General features: G+C 32.8%; 1 protein-coding gene across 7 annotated transcripts in view; it reads right to left on the reverse strand.

Moving 5' to 3' along the window:
- Positions 1-22,373, reverse strand: part of LOC128155183 (mucin-5AC-like) — a 148,572-nt gene extending 126,199 nt beyond the window's left edge. For 2 of the 7 annotated variants that reach the window (XM_052816784.1, XM_052816785.1), the window contains exons 1-6: positions 22,082-22,372; positions 21,886-21,942; positions 21,609-21,719; positions 19,105-19,195; positions 6,197-6,306; positions 3,780-3,920 (exon numbers count right to left, since the gene is read on the reverse strand). In XM_052816784.1, coding sequence (XP_052672744.1) covers positions 3,780-3,920; positions 6,197-6,306; positions 19,105-19,195; positions 21,609-21,684 — 418 coding nt within the window. In that variant the 5' untranslated portion in view covers positions 21,685-21,719; positions 21,886-21,942; positions 22,082-22,372. Of the gene's footprint in view, positions 1-3,779; positions 3,921-6,196; positions 6,307-19,104; positions 19,196-21,608; positions 21,720-21,881; positions 21,943-22,081 lie in introns of all 7 variants that reach the window. The other 5 variants (XM_052816780.1, XM_052816782.1, XM_052816779.1 and 2 more) reach the window with 5 other exon arrangements.
- Positions 22,374-23,356: the final 983 nt, after the last annotated feature.

Below are 23,356 nucleotides of genomic sequence, written 5' to 3' on the forward strand. Positions count from 1 at the left end.
GTTACTAAGTTTCATCTGTAATGTGGAATGCGCTCTAGCTGGTAGCATCATTTTTGAAAGTGAGCGACCTGATTTATCTGAAATCTTGACGAGCAAAACAAAATTAGCCAGTCGTCAAAATCTTTAACCGTTTGGATGATGGTTGTGGGTTAAGGTAGGGTGAGTAGCAGAACACCTTAACGTCTATTGTAGGATTATATTTTTCACCTGGTTCTATTCAAGTAGAAAGAGACAGCTCCTCCAAAGTTCAATTTTCTTTGTCTGTTGAGAGAAAACGTGTGTGTGGTAAAGGAGGGGCAACAGGTCTTGCAGCCGATGAGGTTTTAGTATTAGTACATGTATTGCTTGTATTATGTATATGTCTGATTGAGTTTTGGGATTTTAAGGACGTTGGATCCTGCGATCATAAGTCTTCAAGTTTTTTCCTAATTTTTTTTTAAATCTACATACATAGCTAAAGCAAAATTTTGGGGTCTATATGCTCCTTTCGGTGCTACAGTGTATTTAATATGACCTTTCTGCACACTGAAAGTGTAAATTGCACATAAATCGCTTTCCCCTCAATAATTTTTTAATAGAAATGAACCATGGCATTAAATACAAATCTATATTATTTAAAATTAATAAATTTAAAATAATCATAATCAATTATCGATTCAACATGCAATAACATTATTTAAAGTCTCAAACTTTTTCTCAAAATTTAATAAAATTATCTTACAAATTCAGAAAATAAAACCAAAGTATTGGTCTATGATATAAATTTTGAGATATAGCATGAAGTAAGCTAATTTTTGGCAAATTTTGGAGTTCATTTTTTCCTGACTTTTATGAAATATTAGTTAAATGTGCCAATACATGTCAAAAGAAATATTGAAATTCTGTTACAACATGTTTTTTGAAACAACAGGAAGATAACCCAATGCATAAACTATATGGAAATTTGGTCAGCACTGAAAATAAAGAAGCTAACATTACAGTACTCTAAAACAACTGAGTTATGAAAAATGTTCATTTTCTTCTTAAAACCTTCCGCTACAAAATACAGTCCTTATTAAACTCTGTAATAAATATATTAATATGTAATTTTCCCTTAACTATTTTATCAAATGTAGTTAATTTGGCATTATAAAATAGGAATTTACAAGTAGAATTAATATATGACACATAATTTCCAGACTAGAGGTGACCCAAAATGGCTACCCAAAATCAGAGGAACGAACCTCTTTAAAGGGGAAGAAAACTATACATATGTAGTACAATATATCAAATAGTAAACATCCACGGTGATTGTAATTCGTATTTATTTTCAATGAAACCTCCAGAATAATGTATAAATCTAAGAAATATCGATTGTTTAATTCAATAATTTAATTGAATTTTAGTTTATAGTTCGTCAAACCATCCATTCCTATTTTGTTTTAGCATCATAGCATCAGTGTTAGCTAATTATAATATTCGTTTTAAACTTAGTCTAACAAGATGTGGAAAATATGGAACAATATCGACTTGTGCTTTTGCCTTTCCGCTAAATCACAAACCAATGACAAACATATCATGTTTGTTTACTTGAATGATACATTTGTGCACATATATAGTGTAATAGAGGAATCTCCGCGTAGTTGTATGAATTGTCAACAGATCCCTGGCATCGAAGGAAGGTCTGATGTCGTTATTTCGACATGGTAATTAAAAACTTACTCGTGGGTCCCTTCCAATATTGAACAATGGAGAATATTGTTGAGAGCAATTGTGTTGAATAAAGATCTTTAAAACTGTTCGTTGTAGTTTGCAGCCTCCAATAAAAACGACTTCTTCAACTTAACGAGGCCGAGTACAGAACGAGTACGCACGCTTTCGCAGCGTTTCATTTGTATTGTGACTTTGTTGACGCCATGGCGTGATAGTTTCAACTGCAGATATTCAGCGAAATTTGTTGAAAATAGCTCGTTTGATGCGTAAAAATAATTTTATATTGTAGAATAAACATAAGTATCTCAAAGTATACATGTAAGCTATATTTGGGCTCGTGTCGAAAACGTGAAAAGGGTTCAGCAAGCCTAGCCCTCTCATGTTTTCTTAACCCGTCTAAATATAGCTTAATTCATATATTTCAAGACAGTAACCATGTATTTTATATTAATGACCCTTAATATGTGATGTTATATATTTTTCTATTACTTAAATATGTCTGAATGTTTTAATACTACTATAAAGATCATCATTTCCGTCTTTGTCAAATAAAAAATAGCCATTATCTGACAAATGGGGCATACAAAAAAAACTTTGATAAGACCCCTGGAACAAACCAGGAGGTAAAAGGGTTTTTTATTTGACCATTTGATGCCTTTTAGCAATAACTTTAATATGTAGAACAGAAAAAGAAATCCCTGGGGCAGAAGTTTAAAAAAATGTGCAAAATTGATACATTTCAAGCAAAATTCCATAGGGTCCTATGTTAAAAATTAACAAACTTTGAGATGACCCCTTAAACAAACGGTGTGGTAAATGTCTTATTTTTTTATCTTAAAATAATTATTATATCAGTAGAATTTAATGTAAAAAATTTCATTCAAAAATCTAGGGCAGAAAAAATTAGACCCGGCTTCGTTAAAACGAGCATAAAAGCTTCATTATTTATTTTATGTTCAAAACAGTATCACCAACTGTTATCATTTAAACCACATTAGTTCCAAAATAAATAAAGTATTACATGACTTTCCTTCCCCTTTAAGTAAAGGACTGTTCAGTTTTTATCGCTTGTTATATACCCTAAATGTCTATCAATGCGAGTTATCGTATCGTTATCGTGTATATATATATATATATATATATATATATATATATATATATATATATATATATATATATATATATATATTATTACTTATTAGGTTAGTTACTGACTCACTACGGAAATATATTGGGTTGATCAATCTCATAGATGGTGAGGCGAAGCCGAGCCGTCTATGAGATTGATCAACCCAATATATTTCCGTAGTGAGTCAGTAACTAGCCTAATAAGTGTTTTGTTTTCCCGAGGACTATCATGCGACATATTTATTCACAAAAAGCGATGATCTACGCAAAGCCATGTACAAGATGCCTAACACCTCGTCCAATTTAACTCATTTAAACTCTTCAAAATTTTCAATCTCACCTTTCAAATACTCTTTAAAAATCATTGCTTCACCCATGTTCACTTACAAATTTTTGTTGCTATTCAATTTTAAAAGTTTTCTCCCTTTCCTCTGCAGATATTTGATCAAATTTCGACGCTGCCATTTTGTTCTGCTCCAGACAAAACAATGTGACGTCAATATTCTAAGGGCAACTACTCTAATTTTAAAGAATTTCAAAGGGCAACTACTCCAAATCCTTTAAGAACTTACAGCATTCGGTTCATGTATTAAATACTATGAAATGTCGAAATGAGTAAGGGAAGCGTCGGCTAATGACGGCCATATTGCCTCATATAATTTCTCAGCGAACAAATATAAAGATATATGAGGCAATCACGTGCTATGTCTAAACCAATGAAAGTGTGACATTTCAGTCCAAGGGAAAACAAATATATATATATATATATATATAACACGAACAGTATCTGTAAAATTATTTTCTATTAATAATTTAAGGGTTCCAATGTAAGGAAGAATTCTGACCCAGATTGACTCGAGGTCATTTTTAAGCGTTGAATATTATTAAGACTTATTATTAGGTGAATTGATGGAATAATCATGTGAATATATACAAACAATATTTTAATGCATACTTACATTCATCTTTACCCGTTGCTATCCTTATGACAAATCCCAATTCTTTTGGACCTGATGTACTATCAGTCGTAAGGGAAACTTGAAACGCATTGCTTGGAGCAGAAATCGGTTGCTCGCAGCCGTCACAACATGCGTTAGGACCTTAAAATATTGTTTAAACGTTCAGTTCAAATTCATAACCTATCGCACCTCTATAACATAAACTTCAAATTTCCAGGCCAAAGTATAGCACGCCATAGCCGCCTAATGTGGCTATTTGATGTGAAGATGGTGCTTTATTATATTATGCTGTGGTTATTTCATGTGAAGATGGTGCTTTATATTATGAAGATGGTGCTTTTTTTATGAAGATGATGCTTTATTATATGAAGATGGTGCTTTATAATATGAAGGTGGTGCTTTCTTATATGAAGATGGTGTTTTTTTTATATGAAGATGGTGCTTTATCATGTGAAGGTGGTGCTTTATTATATGAAAAGGTGCCTTTTTATAGGAAGATGGTGCTTTTTTATGTGATGGTGCTTTTTCTATGTGAATGTGTGAAGATGGAGCTTTATCATGTGAAGGAGGTGCTTTATTATATGAAGATGGTGCTTTATTATATGAAGATGGTGCTTTACTATATGAAAGTGGTGCTTTATAATATGAAGATGGTGCTTTTTTATGTGATGGTGCTTTTTTATATGATGGTATTTTTTAATATGAAGGTGGTCACTCGGAACTCCTCTTATATTGAATATTGAGTTAACCATTTATTATCATGAAATTTTGAAAGTAAAACAAAAAATTGATGCAATCAAAATCCTTTTGATACACTATTGCTAGGTCCTCTTTTCTCTAGCACAATGAGTATATAAGATATCGAGATGATCTAGCTGTGTACGACTTTATCTCAACCGAACATACATCTATTAAGTGACAACTATGTAATGACAGAATATTACAAGAATTAAAGCCTTCGTAACGTTATCCTGAACTTTGAAGAGCAGAAAATTGAAATTATTATTTATTTGTGTTTAAGCAAAGGTTATTCGATGAGGCGTAAATACCCTAGCAATCTGATTAAAGTCAGATCTTTGATCCGCTCTTAATTTTGTTATTTTCACCGCCCAGCCGGCCTTCGTCATTGATGACCGTTCCTCTTTCACTTAAGTGGCGAGTTGGAGGAAGAGTTCACATTCTGAGTGGTTTCAAAACAAAACATTATAAAAAAAAAACAAATAAAGGAGCAGATTGAGGATCTGATTTAAACAAATTGATGCCCTAGGTGATATGATCTGACTTGAAGTTAATGTAAAGGAAAGTCATATGGAAAGGTCTACTATACTATAATATAGCTCAAAGAAGGCTCTTTTATAAGTGGCAAAAGGCAAAAGTAAAATGTCAAGAAATACTGACAAAATATTGTATTATTCAATTTATCATAGTTGTCAATTCAGTTGAGATTAAGTCGTACAGTTCATCTCGTAACTTAATACTTATTATGCTAAAAAAGAGAAACTATCAGTTGTGTATTAAATGAATTTTAATTGTATCAATTTTGTTCTACTTTTTGAATTTCTAGATAATAAATGTTTAACTCAGTTTTTAAAAATAAAGTTCCGAATGACCACCTTCACAATAAAAGCACAATCATCAGGCACGTAGCATCGTTTTTGAAAGTGGGGGGGGGGGGGGGGCAGACTCATCTAAAAAATCTTGACAAGCAAAAAACAAAAAAAAAAAAAAAAAAAAAAAAATTTTAAAGTTTCCAAAAATTTTTTCTCCTTATTTCCTTATTTTCATATCAATTTTTAATTTTTTACATACTCCCAAAGAAGTGGGGGGCCAAGTCCATGGTTATTCATGTATTTATATGTGAATTTTAAAAAATTTGTTGCTGCGAGAAAAAGTGGGGGGGGGGGGGCAGGCCCCCCCTGGCCCCCTGATGCTACGTGCCTGATCATAAAAAAGCACCATCACATAAAAAAGCACCATCTTCATAAAATAAAGCACCATATTCAATTCTTCATATAACAAAGCACTATCTTCACAAAAAAGCACCATCTTCACATAATAAAGTATTATTTTCATATAAAAAAAAGCACCATCTTCATATAATAAAGTACCACCTTCATACAATAAAGCAACATCTTCATATAAAAAAGCACCATCTTAATATAATAAAGCTCCATCTTCATATAATAAAGCTTCATCTTCACATGAAAAAGCCACAACATAATATAATAAAGCACCATCTTCAGATGGCATAGCCACATTAGGCAGCTATGGCATTCCATACCAAAGGATCATACAACTTTGACCAACTCACTCTTGATCTAAGTAATTTCTAGTCAATTTTTAAATTAAGACTTACAATAAAATGCGAGTTTATCAAACTGTAATCGCTCAGGGAAGTACTTAAACAGTACACATACCATTATTGATCTTTAATACATCTGCACCAGGTGTACATTGTGGGAAAACTTGGAAAAGAATTTTTTCATTTGCGTCCGATAGACTAAAGTCGAAGTCGCAGCTTAATCCTCTGAAAATGAAATGAACATTTGAGATTGCCTTTATTTTAAAAATGTTAAGATATTCAAAATCGATGACAAGCATTTTAATTTTTTTCCGGAACATTAGACATAGTAAGTAATAAAAAAATAAAATTCAAGACAAGCACAACTTATAAAATTTCGTGGATAATCATCCTTCGGAAGATATTCTAAAATTATAAATTAATACACGTACATGTAGTTACGGGACAGAAGTTATCTGCAAATAATCTTCATATAAAACGTATATAAATATCTTAAACGTATTTTACTGTCACAGTTAATGGCTATTAAAAACAAGAGGCCCATGGGCCACATTGCTCACCTGAGCAATTATAGACATCATAAAATCAGCTTTACAGAGTCATATCTATACTTATAAATTAAGGCATTTTGCAAATAAACTACGAAATGCTTGCACCAGAGTACTTGCTTACACCTTTGGTATTTCAACACATGCGTGATGATATCCGTAAGGTATAATTGAATTTTAAGTGATAAGTTATTATTCTGAAATTAATCAGAAACAGTTTCATTTTCGATAAACAAGCCCGAAATAGCAAAAATGAGAGTATGGTTTTGGACACGCTTTGGCAGATCCAAGTCAGGGATAGTTTGCATCAAATATGCTTGCAATGAAATAATATTGAATGATTACGTAAAGAGTGAATATATTCACTGTGAGCCTATTTAGAGAATAAAAAGAAGTTAAGATTTGACAATTGTTGAATAAATAAAATGAGTAATTTCGTTTCTTCAGTGGACGATTTTAGTTTTGATATCCATTCGCTTGAGAACTTTCCAGAACGGGGTAACCAAGAACGCGAATTGACTAATTAACGAAAAATGTGGGACGAGTTCATCATGCATTGTTTACTTGGATCGGACTTCTATTAATACAACAAGATATCTGTGAGCCAATGCTCACTAGTGATACCCCCGCTCTGAAATGAATATGCAAAATATGCCAAGTCGACATTTAACAGAAAGCTGGCATCCGATTGGTACAGAAATATATCCCACAATATGGCATGCCTAAACAAATAGTGTGTTAAAATTTAAAGCATCTGCGATAAATAGCTGCTGAGAAATCTATGAGGAAAATTTGCTTGAAAATTTTGGCTAAAATAAACAAAGAACTCATTAAACAGGAAGATGACGTCCGATTTGTACAAAAAATATATCCCACGATATGGCATGCCTTAACAAACACTTTGTAAAAATTTCAAGCATCTGCGATAAATACATGTAGCTGCTGAGAAATCTTTGACGAAAATTTGTTTTAAAAAATTTGGCTAAAAATAAACAATGTCATTATTTAACAGGAGGTTGACTTCCGATTGATACAAACATATATCCCACAATATGGCATGCCAAAACAAATACTGTGTAAAAATTTCAAGCATCTGCGTTAAATAGCTGCTGAAATTTCTTTGAAAATCTTTGCTAAAAATAAACAAAGTCGTCATTAAACAGGAAGTTGACGTCTGATTGGTACAATGAATATATTACACGATATGGCATGCCTATACAAATACTGTGTAAAAATTTCAAGCATCTGCGATAAATAGTTGCTGTGAAATCTTTGACGAAAATTTGTTTGAAAAGTTTGGTTAAAAATAAGCGAAGTCGTCATTTAACAGGAAATTGACGTCCGATTGGTAAAAAAATAAATTCCACGATATGGCATGCCTTTACAAACACTGTGTAAAAATTTCAAGTTTCTGCGATAAATAGTTGCTGAGATAAATGCGACAGAAATTTTCGTTACGGACGGACAGGCAGACACAAGGGTAAAACAGTATACCCCCTCTCCTTCGGAGCGGGGTATAAAAAGTTAATAAATAAAATGAAACAATGAGATTTTAGTAAGAACTTTCCAGAACGGGGTGCCCAGAAACGGGCTGACTAATTGATATCATGGCGGAAAGTGTAGGGCGAGTTAACCATCGGCTAGCTAGATACTTTGAATCTGACAACTTTGGTTTAAAATATGCATGCAAATTGATAATAATGCATAACCTAGCGTGTTTTAATTTCATACTTTTTTATACCACGACCGATTGGTTGTAAAACTTTGACATTAATTTGTAAACATTAATGAACAGATTATTGTATTCTACGTCTATAAGTAAAATGGAGACCCCCTTTCCACAGATTGTTTTTCAAAAGGATCTTTTATCTGAAATTCTTATTTTGGAGGGAAATGCAAATTATATTGAAAATTGACCAAAAAGAACCAAATTTAAAAAGAGATACACTAAATACCCATTCACTGATTTGAAATAAAGACTTTTTTCAGTCAGTTACAAGAAACAGAATGAAGGCCACGTACATGATATATTATTCATTTCAGTTTATATTTTTCACTCTGCCCGCTCCTCTAAATATCCAACAATCTTGTTTGTTTTTTATTTCAATTTTAAAGAATAAGATAAGGAAAAAATCGGACATTAAAAAATCGGACAAAGGATATGTCAAAAAGTTACATATAAGTAGAACCATATTTTATAACATTCGAGTTTTGGTGAATTAAAAATGTTTTCCTTTGTAAAATTGGACCCCCCCCCCCCCTCCTCCCCTATGTGGCTACATTCTTCTCCTGAAAAATATGATTTTGACGAATTTGAATCTTACACTATCTAAGTTTGCTTTCACTAATGTTGAACACTTTCTAAGAAAATGACTTTTTCTCAATATATTCAGTTGTAAAGATTTAACACCTCCCCCATTGTTCCCCTACCCTACCCCGGGGATCATAATTTGACCAAACTTGAATATACCCTACCTGATGATACTTCACACAAGTTACAGTTGTGTTCTAAGTAAGTTTATCTTTATCTTCCTATTTAAAAATTGGACCCCCAATTATGATCTTACCCCCGGGAACCCAATTTGATCAAACTTGAATCTAAACTATCTGAGGATGCTTCCACACAAGTTTACGCTTTTCTGGCCAAATGGTATTTGACTAGAAGATTTTTAAAGATTAACTCTATATATTCTTAAATAAAACTTCAACCCCCCTTCCCTGATCTAAAAGTGTTTGAGTAGATGATTTTTTAAGTTTAACTCTATATACAGTAACTCCTATGTAAAACTTTGACCCCCCTCCCCCCCCCCCTTGTAGCCTCACATTACCCCCGGGAACTATGATTTGAACAAACTTGAATATACACTCTCTGAGGATGCTTCCACACAAGTTTCAGCTTTTCTGGCCAAATGGTTTTTGAGAAGAAGATTTTTAAAGATAAATTCTATATACTCCTATGTAAAACTTTGACCCACAGTGTGGCCCCATCTTACCCCCAGGGACCATGATTTGAACAAACTTAAATCTACACTATCTTAGGATGCTTCCACACAATTTTCAGCTTTTCTGGCCTAATGTTTTTTGAGAAGAAGATTTTTGAAAAATATCACCAAATTTTCAATAAATCCTAACTATTTTCCCTTAAAATAGGGCGTGGCCCTTTATTTTTAATAAACTTGAATCCTCTTTACCCAATGATGCTCTGTGCCAAGTTTGGTTGAAATTGGCTCAGTGGTTTAGGAGAAGAAGTCGAAAATGTAAAAAAAAAGTTTACAGACAGACGGACGACTTTCACTAATGTTGAACACTTTCTAAGAAAATGACTTTTTCTCAATATATTCAGTTGTAAAGATTTAACCCCCCCAATTGTTCCCCTACCCTACCCCGGGGATCATAATTTGACCAAACTTGAATATACCCTACCTGATGATACTTCACACAAGTTACAGTTGTGTTCTAAGTAAGGAATTAAGAATAAATTTTTCTTTATCTTCCTATTTAAAAATTGGACCCCCAATTATGATCTTACCCCCGGGAACCCAATTTGATCAAACTTGAATCTAAACTATCTGAGGATGCTTCCACACAAGTTTACGCTTTTCTGGCCAAATGGTATTTGACTAGAAGATTTTTAAAGATTAACTCTATATATTCTTAAATAAAACTTCAACCCCCCTTCCCTGATCTAAAAGTGTTTGAGTAGATGATTTTTTAAGTTTAACTCTATATACAGTAACTCCTATGTAAAACTTTGACCCCCCTCCCCCCCCCCCCCCCCCCCTTGTAGCCTCACATTACCCCCGGGAACTATGATTTGAACAAACTTGAATATACACTCTCTGAGGATGCTTCCACACAAGTTTCAGCTTTTCTGGCCAAATGGTTTTTGAGAAGAAGATTTTTAAAGATAAATTCTATATACTCCTATGTAAAACTTTGACCCACAGTGTGGCCCCATCTTACCCCCAGGGACCATGATTTGAACAAACTTAAATCTACACTATCTTAGGATGCTTCCACACAATTTTCAGCTTTTCTGGCCAAATGTTTCTTGAGAAGAAGGTTTTTGAAAAATATCACCAAATTTTCAATAAAACTATTTTCTCTTAATATAGGGCGTGACCCTTTATTTTAACAAACTTGAATCCTCTTTACCAAATGATGCTCTGTGCCAAGTTTGGTTGAAATTGGCCCAGTGGTTAAGGAGAAGAAGTCGAAAATGTAAAAAGAAGTTTACAGACAGATGGTTGGACGGACGCCGGACAAAAATTAAGTGATAAGAAAAGCTCACTTGAGCTTTCAGCTCAGGTGAGATAAAAAGTACCTTCCATAAATGATTGATTTGGAAAGTTAGCAATTTTAAGACGTCAAATATAAAACGTTATACAGTGGTTTGTTTGTCAACAATTAAGAATCACAATAAAAATGCAAATTGGAGGGTCGCATGCGGTTATTGATAATGAAAGTAAGTTCTAACCCATATGTTACATTCCTATACTAATTGTTTAACCTTCCGAGAGATTGGGTCATATTAGTCTTGAGGTCATGAGTTAAACCAAATCAGATTAAACTTTAAACTATATTATTATATTAAATTTTGAATCTTTCTGTGGGGTCCCAGTACTGGCGCAAAGGTAACACAATATGCTGTGGAATCATTAGATTTCGTGGTGGCTTAATTTTCGTGGAATTCGTGGATATCTCTCATCCACTAAGTATTAAATATGGGTTAAAAAGACATATTTCCTTTTGCAGGTATAAGATAATACACGAAATTACGTCCTCACTAACCTGTTAACCTTCAGAAATCCACGGAAATTGCCCCTTCCCTCCCCGAAATCTAAGGGTTCCACAGTATACTTTATCAGGATGCGTGCATATTCAATTATCTCATTGTGCAGCATTGAATTTCTCAAAAAGATGTTAATTAAATTTAAATCATTTTCCATATGATCAGGAATCATAGTTTGAATTATAAGGAATCAACAAAACAGCAGATTATTTAAACCTAATGTGATTTTCATCCTTTTAATTTGTTTAAGATCTTTTCCGCATTATAATATTGCCTTAACATTGTGTGGTCAAAGAGAAGCAAATTGTTTTACATTCGTCAACTGTCAATGAGGGAAAATTAACACACGATGGTTATTTTTTTTGCAAACAAATTTCCGCAAACAGAAATCCATTAAAAAATCAACAAAAGTAACAAATTTTACTAGAATATTAACTTTTGCTTATTTAATGTTGAAGTGTTGACAAAACAAAGTAATTTTTGGAATGTAGTTTACTAATCGAAAATGCTAAACTTAAGGAATTTTAAGCTGTAAGGAGAGTCCAATGTCTTCTTTTGAATTCAACACATAACCGGCAAAAAAAATTTAGTCGTAAAGAATCGAATGACTTCTTTCTGATTTGCAAACATCGATCAAGGATCACGTTATTTATGCTTTTAAAATTGACCACCTCCTTCCTATCTTATTTCCACCATTTGTCCTCATTGTTTTCGAAACTATTATGTTCATGGATTTATGTAATTTTGTATTTTTAGGTCTTTAAAATGAAAAATCTCTTCATTTCTTAATGATTTTTATTCTTTTTCTTCTATTTGTATTGAAGCGACGTTTTAAATAATTAAAATTAGCTTGATCTAAACAATTTAAACTTAAGTATTTGGTCATTAATATTTTGGCATCAAATGACCGGTTGCATGAAACCCCAAGAACTACAAATATTACCTCTTGAGTATGAAATGCTTATAATCACCACACCTCAGAAACTTTAAGATATAGAGACTTTAACCAATGCCTCAGGTTTATAATCCAATCATACCTAAATATTTAAGCCCCCCACCCCACTCCACCATCCCCTTTCTAGCAGTTATTGCTCCTGAATTTAAATTTTGGCAAAAACACAACTTATTTGCTAATCAAAGTAGAGACATAAAATAACTTTAATTAGATCGAAGCGTCGACCTTAGCCGATGAAAATGACGTAAAGATCAGAGGTCAAGGTCATTTAAAAATGTAAATTAATAGGTTAAACATGTATATCTCTTTTGTAAAGAGTTCTATAGAAAAACCTTTCCTTGATGTAGTAGGACTCTTCATGATATACAGGTGAATCTTTATAACTCGAACTTCGGGGGACCATGATTAAACTTCGAGAGATCAAGAGTTCGAGAGATCAAAAATTTAAAAAAATCCGGAAATTTTTGTTCCGGTCATTTTGGTTCTAAAACTATAGTAGCCGGAAATTTATATTTATAACATGGAAGGATATTCTGACATGATTTCAGTCGTATTTTCTGCTACATTACTTCAATTTAAACAATACAGAACTCACTTGTGTGGTTATTAAGTGTATTTTTTCACGTTTAAAAACTTTAAAGCATATTATGTTTTCATAATCATTACGTTAGAATATTTCAAATAAAGAGCATTTACCGTAACATTCACAAGTTGATGAAATTAATAGATCACTTACAAATTACTTATCTACCCTTTGAAGGAAGCAATGGGTAGTGTCACTTACGTAATCAACCAATAAACACTACCACGCTAGCCCCCAGGAGTTCATTCAACCATCCAGGAAAGGTCCACACGGAGCTATAATAATACGCTTGATCGGCCGCGTGTGTACACAGCAATCACTTCGAGTTATCAAGAGTGAAAAACAATGAAATATGTATAACGGGACCCAGGTTTTACTTCGAGAGATCAAGAACTTCTAGAAATCGGAGTTCGAGAGATTAAGAGTAAATTTGCTTAGTTATATAGAGAAAAAAATTGGGACCGTGAGTTCACTTCGAGAGATCAAGAACTTCGAGAGATCGAAGTTCGAGCCATCGAGTGTCACCTGTATATATATCAATTTCTAGCCCTTCAGTCTCTACCTTTAAATAGTTATAGAGTTATAATTGTCCCTGTTGTTTGAGATGATCGTTATCGTAACTACTCTAAAACCATTGGAAGTAGATACTTGAAACTTTTACCAAGAACCTTAAGAACGATTATTATACAATATTGGTTTGACTTTTACATAGCGTTCTCATACGGTATTGATTTTACTCTACAACGCTGTTGTAAACAACGACAATAATGAGCAATTAGAACGGTAATGTATGTATTCTCTGAGAAATAGAAATGATTAATGTTGAAAAAAATCAATTTTGTTAAAGTAAAATGAAAAATGAAATTTCTGATTAACCAGGATCTCAGGTATACTTATATCTTCTATGTTTTGATGCCCACATCGCCGAATTTTTTTCTTCTTTTACTAACACCGGTTTAAAGTTCGAGACAGAAGCTATTTTGAACCTAATAAATCGTGAATTAATAAATGTTGAAATGATATCTAACATTCTTGACAGATCTAAGCAGAAAACTGTAGCAAAATTTTCTTCAGTGTCTACTTGGATTAGAGCTTAGAGTGTAAAAAGTAATCAGTCATCATATAAGTTATTTTACCAAATATGTTTCTCTAAGATGTCACTCTACAGAATGAACACCTGGAATTTTGGTTTGAGTCCATCAAATTGTAAAAAAAAATTACGAAATACGATACATGCATGGCAGTTTTTTGTATTCTTTTGTGATACATTAAGCCCTTAAAGAGTACTTACTTAAAAAATTGACAAAAAATATTAATAAGATATGGTTTGTTGATCTAGTTCTAATTTCCCAAATTATTTCTAGTAAAAATGGACGTCGAGCAAAATCGTTGAAAATAATTTTCAAAAGGGGTTCACCCGTCCGAGAAGTGATAACAAAAAAAAATGGAAAATAACTGAGTCCTTGGTTATGATGTTCACGATAGCTTTGTGAATTTACGGCCCCTGGGTTAGGGGGTTCAGGCAGTATGGCTGGCCAATATGGCCAAGTAGTTTTAGTAGAATATTACCAAGTTCAAGGGCCATAACTCTGTTGAAAACTGCTCGATCGTACCATAACTCGAAGTTGACCTAGATTTTATTATATGTAATGTGTATACCAAATTTCATTTTAACACGTGCAACATCTTCGAAAAAATGAACGGAAACTATTGGTGGACCGACAGACCTACATACCGACAGACACACAGACGGACAGCAGCAAAGCAATATGCCCTCCGTTCTACAAAGGGGGGGGGGGGGGCATAATAATGTAGACCAGGGGGCTCTCTTCCGAATTGTAAATTGCATGTCCCCCGGGATAGGGCTTTGACTCGGGACCAAAAATGGATGTATCGTGTTAATGCATATAAATTTTAAATAATTATCATCTTCTCTACTCCCACTCATATGTAAGAAAAACTTAATTCGTAATTTTGTAGACAAAAAATCCTTCTACCAAAATTGTAAATTTCATGACCCTCGAATTAGGGTTCCTAACAGGGGTGGGGTTAGTGTTAAAGCATTTTATGTTTATAAACCGTCTTCTGCACTAAGTCACTGCACTTATACTTAATAAAAACTGACTGTTCTGGAGATACTGATTACAAGTTCACAAATGATACCCCCGCTATGAAAAAAATCCTAACTCAAGCCTCTCTCTGTTAAAAAATAACACTGAATAATGGATGCGCATATTTTACTTAAAGTGACATTGAACTTGCATGTATTTACAGGTCAGGCCCTTAATATTAATTATAGGATTCTAATCCTGATTTGCAAACAATATGGGGCGGGGAAATGGATTTTATTTTTTATCTTTAAAATATCTATTTCATCGTTCATTCTACAAATAACAACTGCTTTATTTTTTTAAATTGTTAATGCTAATATGAGTACAAAAAGCAGTTTGTATTCTTTAAATTTTATTTATTTCAACTGAACTGTTAATGCATGAAGACATATTTATCCTTATGATAACAAACGTGACTGGATCAAACAATAATCAACATGTTAAGCACCCATTTAATGTTTTGAATTTTTGGAATACCGAGCTCAATTTTTTTGTACGAAAAAAAATTTCCATTCAATTTTTTTAAAAAACAAATTCAAATACATTGTGGCTGGCCATTTGCAAAGGGGCGGACGGTGATGAGAATTTATAAATTATTTCATATGGCCTCATAAGCAACACAATAAATTTTAGCATAATGGGCCGGACACAAATTTCTAACTTTTTCTTCCAGTGACCTTGATCTTACCCAATAAACCTTCGGTCAAGGTCATAACAAACCTGGAGGTCACAAGTAATCTTTGTGTGAAGTAAGAATTTCTAATGTTTTTCCTTAAGAAAGATATGGACCAGACACGAATTTGGCCCTATTCCTTCCAATGTCCTTGACATAACCGGGATGACCTAGGGTCAAAATCATGACCATACGTCAGTCATAAGCAATTTTTTTGTAAAGAACTTTTAGTTTTTCCTTAAGAAGGATATAGACCGGACACGATTTTTGCACAGTCAGACGGACGGTCGGACAAGGTGATTCCTTTATACCCCCTTCCCCAAACTTGTTTGTTTGGGGTAATACAAAATCCTTTACCAAAATGTAAATTTCATGTCTCCAAGGTAGGGATTTTGAATTTAGGGCGGGGCCAAACAGTCATATAGTTGTAGGGTTGGGGATTTTACTGCAGGGTGTGGCCAAAATGGTCTTGTATGTTAATGTTTATAGTGTTTAATAAACGTCTACTGACACAATAGAAGCTGACTGCATGTTTGGTAAAAAAAAAATAAGCTGTCATCTTTAGTTATATTTCATGTCACCTACATGTTAGGTAACGGTTATGGATGGGAGTATATTTGTCTTATTTTATTCTGCTCTGACAGGAATTTTAATGAAGAAATGAGTACTAAACTCATATATTTAGAGAAGAATAACTGAAGCTGTCTTTCATTGTTAAGATATTGTGAAAACATTTAGAAAGAGTTTTTTTTAACAAGTATTCCTTTTAAAGGAATGATCGGCATGAAATGCCATTGGTCAACTCTGTTAATATAATATACGCTACATGCTGTAAAATATATATAACACAGTTTTAATGATATACGAAATGGCAAGGCATGATGAACTTTAAACTTAGTAGGCGAATCATACTTCTGACTAATATTCTTACGCATATGTGAAAAAAACCCGTGATTTGAATCTTTATGTATGTAACCCTATAAATGTTTTATTTTCAGGGTAAAATGATAAGAGTAACGTTTATAGTAATCTATGTCCAATTATAGATTTAAATAAGGTTGTCATTGCATAGTGAATAAAATAGTGCAAGGCGCAATGCGTGCGCAAATACTTAAATTTGCCGGATGCCTCATATGGACACAACTGTGATCGGCCGAAGCCGATAACAAAAAGTTGTAACAGATAATGAAGTTACCTTCCCTTGATTTTTCAAAATTGGAGTTCCTTAATGGAATCTTTATTTGCTTGTTCTGGTTTAGTAATTAATTATTAAAAATAATGTAATTTAGAAGTTGTACGATTGACTGGCAAAACACAAGTGTTTTTAACTTAGTAAGAATACAAATATACTTGCCACTAGAAAAGTAATAATTGGCCAGCCAAAATCACTGATAAACGAAACACTAAAATCCTTTGGGAATAAATACCAAATGGTGATGAAATGTTAATTAAGAATGAATATTCAAATCCTGGAACATGAGAAGTGAGTAGATGTAGAAGATTTAATTTTTTTCTCTCGTTTAAATGTCCTTCATGACGACTGTCTGTCTGACCCCTTGGAATGGGGATAGGAGGTTGTTTTAAATAAAACACGTTTACTAGCCACCTTGTTTTAGTTCATCTTTGAAAACATACACACATGAAACCTACATATATCTTGAAAGTGAACGAATATGGGAGATTGTTTTCAGTCTTGCATCTTTTCAATATCAAGTCATACACTCTAATATGATCTTTATAAGTTTTTCGCCAAAATTACAGTTTTCCTAGTTCGTTTTGAAAGATTTCAGTCAGAGAGGTGGTCGATGTCTTTATTACAATATTTTTATTCATTTTACTCTGTGTATGGGCTCTGGTACTCAGGCTACCGTTAAGGTCTGTTGCTCTTTTGTTTATCTTTGAAAACAGTATATAAAATATTTTAAATTTTTTTTTAATTTTATTTGTCTGATTCACATATACAATATTGGTCGTACTTTTGATTTTAATTTTTTTTTGGACAAAATCTGATCTGCATGATTCAGTGAAACAGTGTTAGAAGTGTAAAACCTTTCAGTAGCAATTGATTAAAAGACAACTGACAAGTCTTAGAGGGTTCTACTGAGATATGCCAAGAAAAAATGGTATTTCATTCATTATATGATTGTTCTTTCACTACTTGATACATGTTTGATCAATGTTCTGTCATATGATATTGTGAAATACTTGTAAGTGGCAAAATGAGAAAATGTCAAATGTCTGACAAAACCTAGTATGTTCACAAACTTTTTTATTCCTAATGCTTGCACTATGCATTCTCCCTAACTGTGTTAGTGTTATTTACAATGTGATGTTGAACATTTTGTATTTACAGCCACCAGGTAAATTCAAATTTTCCAACATGACAGTCCTACTGAGATGTGCAATGGAAAGGTTATATTTCATTCGTTTTATGCTTGTTATTAATCTTAATCCATTTGATCTATATTTTATCTATATTTTATCAATTAAGTTTTGTCTCGTGGGATATTATAATGGGAAAAATGCGAAAAATGTCAATTGTCTGACAAAACCTTTATTCACACACTTGTCCATCCCCAATGCCTGCATCATGTATTCCCACGTGTTTTTTCCTGTTTTTTTTTTTTTTTTTTGTCTTTTCTACAGCGTTAGAAAAAATTAAACTTTGTTAAAAGTTGATTGAGTTGTTTCATTTTACAGGATAAACCAAATTGTAGAAAGAAATTAAGCACGCTCCAAAATCCCCTTGTTTTATAAATGCTTCAAAATATTTGATTGTCTTATTAATAAATCTTTTTAGATTTGTAAAAACAATTCCTTTATGAAAGTGTACCTTCATTCTGGGACAATCAAAATACAATTAATTAAAATTTATATAATTGTAATTATATATATATATATATATATATATATATATATATATATATATATATATATATATATATATATATATATATATATATATATATATATATATAGTTTATATACAATTAAGATACAGATTTTTAAAAGTATAATGACAAAGTGTCAGTCTTCAAATACGAAGATGATATTTATTGTTGTTGTGATTTTTGTAGCAAACAATGTTTTCCTAATTTGTCCTAATATATGGTTTTCAAGTATTAGTATTTTCCAATAAAATTTTAAATGCTATGTTTACATTCCTATATCGATCCCGATTTGATAATATTGAAAAATAAAACTATTGAGAATATGACCATATCAAGTTTAACATGTGAGTTTAAGTTATGATAATTAAAACTTCCTCTATGAAAATTTTAAAATAATTGATTTATTACGATGCAACAAAAGTCCTATAGCACAGACTTTGTCCAAGAGTCATTTAAATACAGTAACTTACGTTGGGTATGGATTAGTGTAATCCCCGAACCTGTAGGTTGCTACTGAGGATGGATTAAGATTAATATTTGAGCCACACGAAAGTTGAATGACTGAAAGCAGATGGAAAGAAACACTCAATAATAACTTCATGAGAATTCAAAGGCAGATGAATGTAATACAGTCATGTTACTCAGTTTATTTGAGTTCAAATCGATTAAGTTTATTCACTCAAACCACGAAATGGTACACGAGTTCAAAAAGTATATTATACAGTTTAGATAGATAGATAGATAGATAGATAGATAGATAGATAGATAGATAGATAGATAGATAGATAGATATAGATAAATACATAGATAGATAGATATTATAATAATGATGGAAGATAGTTGATTAATTGAGGACACATTACTAGTATTGTATCAAGACTACTGTATATTTTGATAATAAAATAGAAGAAAAAAATTTCAGTGTTGTACCATTAGTACCAGACATAACTTAATAGTAGAATAGTATTCATCAGTTGAGAAAACTAGTATCAATCTATATATTGTAACTCTTGGCCCTAGATTGTTAGTTTGTAATTTACTGTAGCGAAGACAGCTATACAGGTAACATTTCTTAACAAATCAAAGCAGTTTACGACCTTATTTTTCATTATCAAGTGTATTTTATTGAAACATCATCACATTTTAAAAATCAATGTAACATATTTAGTAAAAAATCGACCGGTGCTTGTTACATGTAGTTTCAATTAATAAAAAAAGGATAATTTGCATTTACGCTGTTGTTGTTGAAATACATAATTGGGGCTAGCTTTGGGCGTGGAAGGCTGTTTTCTTTTTCCCCGTTAAAGGCCAAGTTTTTTGTTTTCATAACACTCACGCTTGAGTGGGTTCATCTCATTCCATTTACCAAGATTTGAAAGTATCTATAATTTTAAACAAATCACAGACGTTGTCCTGACATTTTCAGTTTTCGCGAACGTTTTTACATTATTTTGCTTTGCAACAAGTTCTTTAAATTACGAACCAAACGGAAATATTACAGAATATTTACATCTACCAAGCATAATTTCCTCTATTTCTTACGGAAACTTATAGTTACTTCATAGCTCTATACAAACAGCCAGACTGAAATCTACACGCCCTATTTATCGATTGGTCGAAATCTACAGCGGCTGAAAGTGACAGGACTGAAATTGACACGCCCTGTTTATCGATTGGTCTGATCCTACAGCGACCTTAGTAAAATCCCGGACTGCACGAAATAATAATGATTATACCAGACTCAAAGTCTCACATGAGACGATTTGGCTGTTTCTTTTAGCTAACGTACTTTTGAATTAACAGTAATTTAGTGAATTTTACTAACTTTCCATAATCAGTGTATTAATTAGTTAAAGAAAGTTGTTAATTTAAACAATAAAATGCTTTCTTAGATGATTAATGCGGGTTATGAAGGTAGCGATCATTGCAGGGAAAATTTACATTATCCGCGTTATATGCATTTTTCCTGCAATGTCGCTACCTTCATATCCCGAATGAATCACCAAAGAAAGCATTTTACTGTTTAAATAGTTGCATGGGTGGGGAATAAAATAGTTTTTGGAGAGCGATATCGCTATTTCCTGCGAAATATAACTGTTTCCGGAAGGGCAATATAACTATTTCTATCACGATTAAGCAAATATCGGAGCACAGGCACAAGATAACCTCATTTATGACATAACAGGACATATTATTAAAAAATAAAATTCAGTTTAATAACAAAAACCGCTTTCATTATTTAAAATACTAATCCATCTACATGTAGATTAACGTAACCTTCTCCCCCCATCACCACTTATACCCCTCCATCTATGTATTAGGGAGATTCACCTCATCACTGGTACATGTAGTAATCTGATCCGTCTTTACCATCATAGAACTTTCCATTTATAAAATATAACTATAGTCTGTCCCAACATATCTATGCAGCATATTTGAATGATTTTAATTAAAGATACACACACCTGTAAAGAAGTGCTGTTGAAATCGATGAAGGGGAAATATCTAAGATATCTGCATTGATACATTATTTTTTTTTTTTACTCGAAGAAAATCTCAGAAACGTAAACAGATTTCTTACAGAGATTTCTCCATTCGGAAGTCACTTGGAATACATCGCAAAATTTTTCAACGTTATCATCCTGTTAAAGTTATGTTTGTTGCAAAGTAAAACTTTATTTTAAGCCGTGTTTTTAAACCTGATAAACTGGAGGGGTCGTTTCAAAGGAGAAAGCTTGGAATGTTTTTTCATCAAATGAACATGAGGTACATGTACAATCTTGGTTAAAATAATTATATTAACGCCCTCAAGCTTTTTTTTTTAATTTTGACTGGGTATGCATTACCGTGATCTTGGATTTTTCTAGACGAAATAACATTCAGATGTATCGATCAATGTACGATTAATTTGTATAATCCTACTTTGAATCTGAGTCCCTCTCTTTCCAAAAACCGATAAAATGCTTAAATTTACCTGCATGACTAGGTCTCCACACCATTGACACAACAACGAGGATTTGGAAAGTATACAGAGTAGACACCATTCTCATCCTTAAGGCAGCGCCTACACTCTCAAGTATACACTCTTAAAAAGACAGTTACGATAACTTTTGGTTAAACATGCAGGTTCACTAGATTACTGTCAACAAAACAACTGAAGTGACATCGAATATGAAAGTACTTTTAAAACACATTAAGTATATAATACTTGTAAAGAGTGATAAATGACACATTAAAAAAAACCTACATACAGTGTTGATCACAACGAACTTGTTCGTGGTCGTCATAGATGAAATATGACACGATGGCTATAAATTGAAAAGAAAGTAAAAAGTAACAGTGTGGTATTTACCTGAGACTTTTTCTCATTATTAACTCGTGCATAACAACAATAAATACATATTGGGCAAAAACTGCCGTCAATAACTTTAAAAAAATTGAAACTACCTGTTCAAAATTCAGACAAAAAGCAGGATTAATCGAGCATTCAGTTTTAGGTTGACCTTCACACCAACTATGTAAATTAAGTATGCTTACGTAATTATTGCACTGCATTGTATTAAACAGAGCAAACATCTGTGTGAAGACACGAGTATACACACTGTCAGGGATGTTGAAAACTATCGACACACCATTAAAAGGCCAGCTACATGACCTCGTATCAACAAAATAATTGAAAATAATGCCTTGCTCATATTTCTGCGGGAGTCGTGTCGCTTATCTGTCTTGATCTTTATTAGGGAGTTATCGTTCGTAACACGAGTTATCTCTCCATTAGAGCAGGCATACCGCTATCTAACCAGTATAAACAAATGGTTCAAATAAACATTTTTTGTTTTGTTTAATCGGTTATTGATGTAAATTGTCAATGTAGAAAGACGATTGTGCAATTAAAGGATGCTGTTATATTAAAATACTAAAAAAAACAACAGTAGAGAGATTTGATGAGCGCACATAATTGTACCATATCCAGGCACATACCATTGTTTTTGGAAGTGGATTGGGAGGGGATAGGGCATCTTTGCTAGCCAAGTGTCCGATTCGTTTTTCTCATCTCATGAGAATATGAGACACATGGCTAGCGAAGATGAGAAAAACGAATCAGACACTTGGCTAGCGAAGATGGGGGGAGAGGCTCATAAAAAAAAAATTGACAAACCAACAAATTTAAAAAGAAAAAAGAAAAAAAAAGAAAATTAAAACTTCTCTAATCGTGAAAATCCTAATCCGTGTGGGTGGGTGGATGTGGATGGGGGTGTAGTGTACTTCACTGTACTGCATACTTTAAATCATAACATCATAACATAATTTCCTTCTTTTCACAGATTCACAATTTTTTTACTTGCTCCGAAAAAGTGTGTGTGGGGGGGGGGGGGGGGGGGGGGGGTGGGGACTTCATGTTTATTTACTTTTATATATGTAAATTTATGAAAGATAACTCCTGCAAGAAGAAGTTGGGAGGTTGCACCCCCCCCCCCATTAATGCCACGCGCCTTCCATCTACCAATAAATGATTCAGTTGCTGTCGGTTAAGTGCGTGCTTTCAGGAGAGCGCTTCTGATACATGTACATTTTATTATACAGAGAAGTAGACATGCAAAGCAATCCTAAAGACATGGATGCTTTTGTCTGTCCACCTATTAAAAAAGAATATTTCAATTTATCAGTAGGTCGAAGAACAAAGATAGGCATTATACATACCTGTACGTACGTACGTATCTG

This window comes from Crassostrea angulata, chromosome 7 (assembly GCF_025612915.1).
Source record: "Crassostrea angulata isolate pt1a10 chromosome 7, ASM2561291v2, whole genome shotgun sequence".
Taxonomy (NCBI): domain Eukaryota; kingdom Metazoa; phylum Mollusca; class Bivalvia; order Ostreida; family Ostreidae; genus Magallana; species Magallana angulata.